Raw genomic sequence first — 6,872 nt, 5'->3', positions numbered from 1 at the left:
CCAGCAGGCTTTTCTCTCACTCCGTCACGCTGCTCTCTGTCATGTGATGACACAGTGTGGGCTTGTTATCAGGAGCTTGTGGACTGCTGCTTGCTGGACAAGAGGCCTGACACGCTGCACATGAGCTGACCTGACTACTGCATCTTGCCATTTCCTGGACCCGTGTGACTACGCCTGCTACTACAGCCATGCCATCCTATGCAGTTTAGAGAGAAACCGTTTTGCTTTCTGCTGTTTTTGACCAGGTTACAGATTTCTTAAATGGCTGAGGAGGTTTTAATTCCATCGTCCAGGAGAGTCACATCGGTAAGTTCAGGCCAACTCTATGAACTATGTTACTGTAGAGCCAGAGCCCTCCGAGGACTGATCCCCTATTGCTCTTGACATGGATTCCAAGCACCTAATAGCATTTACTACCAACTTTCAAACTTGTAGCCTTGTACTTTTAAGTAGATCAGGAGCTGCACTCAACAAGATCTTGTGACATTTTTAAATGAAAGTTTTCAGAAATCAGACAATGTTATCGGTAATTTAAGAATGACCAATTAACGGAGACACAAATGAAAACCAACAAATTAATTTCATCTGACCTGGTTGATTATAAAAACATTTTATACCAGAGCTTAATTACAATACTTTATCAACTGTTCTGTTTACTGTGTTTTGAATATACACATTAAAACAATATATATTCTAACAAGATCAGTTAGAGGTCAAGAAACTTTCTATATTGGTAACATGAATTAATTGATTTATGTTAAAAACCAAACCAGGGAGCTGAAAGGTTTGTTAATTAGTTCACAAATGTGCACCATGGTGCATCATCTTCAGGTTGCTTTACATCAGTCATCAGTTTGGGTCATTCTTACAACCAACACACAGTATGTACATGCCACATTTTCAACAATGCTTTAAAAACATTTATGACGACAGAAATGTAATTTGTAAAATACACCTGTGTGAAAAACAATACAACCCTTTCTCTGTAAGGCTGCATTCATTCAACATGCTATTGATTTGTTATGTTAAAGAACGTGCATGTGTTTTCCGTTGTCTTGTGATAAAATATCCATTGTCTTTTGTCTGACAAATAATCATACGAGACAAGTTTATGTAATGCTGGACTGTACACTGATTCATGCGAATGCATGCAGTACGTTGTTTAGTGATAGACTGATAGTTAATGTGTAACAGCGTGTAGCATGGAGAAGATCCCCATGGTTACAACCTTTAAGCAGAAATGCTGGAAGACTCAAGATGCGTGAGCAAATAAGTAAAAGTATTGGCCTAGGAAGCATGATGAATGAATGAATAGTGTAGAGAATAGCAGTATGATCATCCATTTAACTATTGAGTGACAGGTCTTTTGTGGATATTTGATCAATATTCCTATAGCCTATCAGAAGAGCTAACATATTGATTCCACAGTCCAGAATCAAATTTTCCAGCTATATCCTATAAGAACCCAATTATAATGTGTCATGTATTGTCATATTTAGATATATTATGATGACAAATACTTTTGATTGGGTATATTGTATGTGGTAAAAATCATCCGGCATGAGTAATGGTGTTTCACACTTAAACAATAGAGTTCTAGGGTAATGGTAAGAATTGTTGGTTTTTCCTTGCAAAGAATGACATATCTTTTTGTTAAAATCAAAGACCTTTGAGCAAGGCATTATATTTGAATCATTATCTACAAAGAGCAAGCGGACGTAGCGTGATAGAAGAGCCTCCGAGGGAGGAGGTCTGGATGAATGAACGGTTCCAAAAATCATGTGACTTCTAAAACAGAGACCGCTTTTTAGTTCCTTATTTAGCCATGCTGGTGGCATGCCATGATGAATGCCAATGTCTGTTTTTTTGGTTAGTTCAATCACTTTGTTCCGGAATGAAGCATCTTGATAACCTTTTCATGAATTGCCAGGAGATGTTGAACAACCCCACATGGGTTTCAGATGATTTATCACACTGACTTTGATGTTTCCTGACACTTCCTCCAGTGCCATCATAAGGCTGACCTTTTTTGTGTATGATAAAAAATATCTCAGCAGCAGCTATTGAATGAATGGCATTTAACTAACATATTCAATGTCCAAATGAGGTTTTGCCAAAGTTTGTTTCTACCAGGTCTTTGGTTCACACTGTCTGCAGCTTGCATTTGTTGGTAAGGCGAATAATACTTTAGGATAAAAAACCTGTAAAAATAATTAAATTATTCCTTTACTTTGTGTTCATTGCAAGTGTCTAAATACTAGCATGCTAATAAACATGAGATTATAAACCTGTCCATCATAAGGGTCAACATGTTATCATATATATTGAGAACATGTTAGCATGACAACAACATCATCTAACTTAAAATAAAAGCCCTGATATACCTGGATTATTAGTCTTGTTAATAGTTGTTAACAGTTGTTCATTTTACCTTGCAAGGTTTTTACCTAGAGGGTACTGTTGTGGAATTTTTTCCATTACCAAAGAGTGAAAATAAAGAGTGAGAAGATCTATTCAAGAAGGAACCCCAAGATCGATCTGGTCTCAATGAACATTTATTCGAAGGCAAGATAAGCGTTCGAAGACCCCTCTCTCACACGGTGAGGAGAGAAAGAGGCCCCGAGTAAAGGCAAACATGAAAACTTATACATTTCCATCACATTACACAGATCACTGCCCCATCACGCCACATAGAGACACTGCCCACCTGGCAGGGCACAATCTATCCCCTAGTGTGAGAAAAGAGACTACATGACTATTTACCATCTCTCAAGGCTGAGAAGGAGATGGAGTCCAGTGAGAAAGAGCCTGGGTGACTCTTCCCACATGTACAGAGTGTGAGAAACAGAATAAAGGGAACAAAATGATGGGAAACAAAATACCCAATATGCTGTGCATGTAGTATCTTAAGACATTTCAGATACATTTTATATGACAGATTCTATGAGACCTTCGTAGTACACATGGAGTAAAATTTTCCATAACAGTACTAAACTCCAAATCCAACTCTGATCCTACCCTTTGATGTCAGCACTGCTAAACAAGGTCTACTTCCTCCATTTGTACTGTTGTCATATATAAATTATGAGGTATAGAATTGTCAGGATTAAAAGTAAATTGATAGATTGTTGAACAAATAATAACATCATTCAGTAGTAGTTTTCAAATCTTTAATTTCAACTATTAGCATGGAGATTGCCTTACAGTGCATGGTAACATTTACTGATATTATCAAATAGTATAAAAAAAGAAATAACCTGAAAACTGCTAATAGTTGCTATAAACTAAAGTTTTGAGGAGGAGGAGGAGGAGGGGAAACTTCTTACCAACATCTTAAAGTTGACTGCTAATACCAATTATTTGGCTAATGTTTTAAATTGACGTTACTTACAGTCAATTTATTAATAGAGAAGTTCTAACACGGAAATATATTTGACTCACAACAGGAGATCTACTGTATATCATCCAATACTATGAACTATATCATGAGGAATTCTGAGATAGAATAAGATGTTTATCTGTTTTTAATGCACATGGAGTAATCTTGAATGTTCAGTCTGCAGCAAAAAATGTGTAGAGTTTTGGACATCTTTATAACATCAGGGAGCTTGTTAGACAACCACAACAAACAACTGCAATTTTGCTAGGCAAACTGTAGCTGGCTTCCTCAGAAGGCCAATTTGCAAGAGCAGAGTGGATGGTCTGGGCTGTTTGGTGTGACTGAGCCCTCCTCATAAGCAATTAGTAGTATCTTCAATAGGTCAGAGCCAGGCTTAAGTTTGATGTTTTTATAACATACTATACATTTATCCTCCAACTTAATAATTACCTTTAAGTCGCCTATAGATTTCTGGTTCATATGTAAATGAGTCAGATTGTGCTCTTGATCATCTTATTCACAAAATGTGTTCAGGAACTGTTTATATCTTAACATTTTGAGTGTAAATGGATTGTTCTGTCTTCAGGAGATACAGGACAAACTGTGATTTTTAAAATTTTTTCTGTCTCATGCTCTTCAGCTCCTGCAGAGTTGGCAGTCTGCCATGACCTTTGGGTTGCAGAGAAGAATGTGAGAAATACCAACAAGAAAATTTAGACTTGCCCATTTAAATGTTCAATAATTAAAAAAAAACAAAAAAACAAGCTGTGTTTAAAAAACTAATATTTAGTCTGAAAATGTGGAAATGATGTGTGTGGAAAATGAACAATGAGATCTCCCATTCGAGAGCTCATAACAGAAATCTAAGAGCTCTTTGTGCAACAAAAAAGTCGCCACGGTGTTGCATCTTAAATCCAATTTCTGATGTTGACATCCAGAAGACTACATGTAGCAATCTTTGCAGATTTCTGGGACAGAAAATCCAGCAAATACACAAAATGATTGTGAAAAACCTCTAAAATGTTATTTTTTACAAAGCTACTATTCTAACTTTTCTCTTGAACACCTACGTGACACAACTTGAAAATATATTTGACATGTGTAATAAAGTTATGTAAATAATAAAAAATACAGAAAGTACCAACAACTGATTTCAAGAATAGCATTTCAATGACAACTTTGGTGCTTGGCCTGAATTAGCATACGCTCTCACATCCACTGTTGGAGAATTTGCAATTAAATTAGGAGTATTAAGTATCTCTTTCACATATGCAGCACTCCGTAATTGGGAATAGACAAACTAATAATTGATAAATATGCAGTTCTCTCTACATATGCATAATGATTAAATCCGGTTTTTCTTAAACATTTTGGGAAACCAGTTGGTGGATAACTGTAAAGATGCATGGCAACATCATTCAGTGTGGATATTTATAGCTGCTGGCTACAGTGTGACAGGTGCAGCTCAGTGAAAAATAATATGTTACTTAGTACATACAGAATGGAGTTACTGAGTAACAAATATAGGAGGACTGAGTAGGACGAGTGTTAAGAGTCTCTCCTGAAATCGATTAGATTATAAGGCCTACCGTCGGTTTGATTGCTGTCGTTCTATGGCTACTCTTTCGAAAAAGACGCTTCCGCCTAGTGAGCCCCTTGCTATTGGACGAGCTATGACCAATGAAAACCCCAACGCGAGTGCTGAAACAGAACAACAGGTAGGCCTAAATACCATGTAAATACCACCGCAACAGGTAGGCTATCTCAGCTCCGCTCATAGCTCTACCACACTGGAGGCTGTACCACGGGGAAGGAATCAAAAATCCAAACTAAATTAAAATATAATAATTATTTTAATTGGATACAAAGTAGGCATTTTGTACAAATTTCCGAACTCCAAACGACTTTGGGGTTGATGTGTCTGTGGTCATACGGTCAGTGTTGTTTACATACTTACTGTCAGTGAAAACATACTGCCACACCTGTCATTTATTTTCTTCCTGCATGGAAAGCGTTGTCCACATTGAGCGTTAAGTAGGCTCTCCATTCTATACGCCTGGCGCACACGGACCACCCAGTCGAGTAATGAAACAGTTTGAAGACCCATATTTGCCTGATTCCTGTGTTACACTGTAGAGCAGCTGTGCCAGCAAGACGTTGATATGATGACCTTTACCCGGTGTTTTGATGAAACGAGTGACTGTTAACTGACGACTTTCGGGCAAATGCATCGATGGTTTTCGAAGATCCAAGTGCCTAAGTAATGCAGGACATAGCCTATTGCAGGGGATGCGAGGGAAGCGTAGATATTGGTGATGTTTCTGCACAATATGTTACTTATAATATTTTAAAATGCCAAATTAAATGCCGTCATTTACATATTAGTAACTGTTTAACATTACTCATTAATTGTGTACTCCACTTTCAATACAACCTTATTTGTTTCTGCAACGTTGCCTTATAGTATCTTAACATGGTGAGTTAAAACGTCTGTTTCATGAAGCCTATAGGCCAGGCTTGAGTTTGTGATGCCACAGACGGTATAGTTGGTAAAATGTAATCATGTTAAATATTGTCTTGTATGGCCATCCGCCTTGTTAAGAATATGCTACTTCGATGGCGTTATGACTAAGCATATGTTTTGCTTGAGTCATCATAGCACTTTTTGGAGTTTTGTTTTTTTGTACTATCTCAAACAGCTTTGGTTTAATCATTCTCTTATGATGTCCTGAGAATGCTTTGGTTGGAAACTAGGCATCTTTAAAACTTTGTAATCCCCCACTTAAATAGTCATAGATCTCTTAAAATTTCATATTTTCATATCCGTTAGAAAAATGTAGATTAGGCCTACTCCTGAAAATGTCCCAAAATGTATGTAGAAGCAAACAACCAAATATGTTCCTTGACTTAATACAGAGTTTTCCTAACAACATTTCTGCAAGATGTTTGTTGAGCTGATGTGTGTTCACATATTAAACTCCTGCAGCATCATGTCTTGCCTCCTGAGACACCCCCCTGTTGACATGTTGGAACAAGGTGCTGTAAGAGTTGAAATGTTATCTTAACTCACATCTTAACCTCAAAATAAAATCAAAGACATTCTGATTAATTTTCTCATTTGATGCTGACTAGGACATCTAAATCAGAACATCTAATCGGGATAAAAATCTCTGAAACATGTTTTTTAATTATTATTATTTATCTATGTCTTTTTTTCTTTTGTGTATCATCTGTATCATTTTTCTAATCAGATGTTTTTTTGGCTCCAAAGAAAAAAATCCATTGTCTTTTTGATTTGGTGCTGGATCTCCATGATCTAACATCATTTCAAATATGTAATTTAGGACTTTTATTGGGTGATACACAATTGTACATCTGCAGTGTTATCCCATTTTTTTAAATAAAAAAAATATTTGTTCAACATCACAACCTGTTAGAAAAAAAAAACTACTAGACCTTCTTAAAGAAAGTTGTATTCTGCTCTTTTAACATA

The 6,872-nt window shown here is 36.6% G+C and overlaps 1 protein-coding gene across 4 annotated transcripts in view; it reads left to right on the top strand.

Annotated features, from left to right (window-relative positions):
• Positions 1-209: 209 nt before the first annotated feature.
• slc2a15a (solute carrier family 2 member 15a) overlaps positions 210-6,872 on the top strand; it is a 29,918-nt gene continuing 23,255 nt past the window's right edge. The window contains exon 1 of one of the 4 annotated variants that reach the window (XM_079363505.1): positions 210-306. In XM_079363505.1, coding sequence (XP_079219631.1) covers positions 262-306 — 45 coding nt within the window. In that variant the 5' untranslated portion in view covers positions 210-261. The other 3 variants (XM_079363506.1, XM_079363507.1, XM_079363508.1) reach the window with 3 other exon arrangements.

The sequence above is a fragment of the Symphodus melops genome (assembly GCF_947650265.1).
Source record: "Symphodus melops genome assembly, chromosome: 15".
In the NCBI taxonomy this organism is placed as follows: Eukaryota; Metazoa; Chordata; class Actinopteri; order Labriformes; family Labridae; genus Symphodus; species Symphodus melops.
Note: the sequence above shows the minus strand (reverse complement) of the source record. Positions and strands in the feature narration are given on the sequence as shown.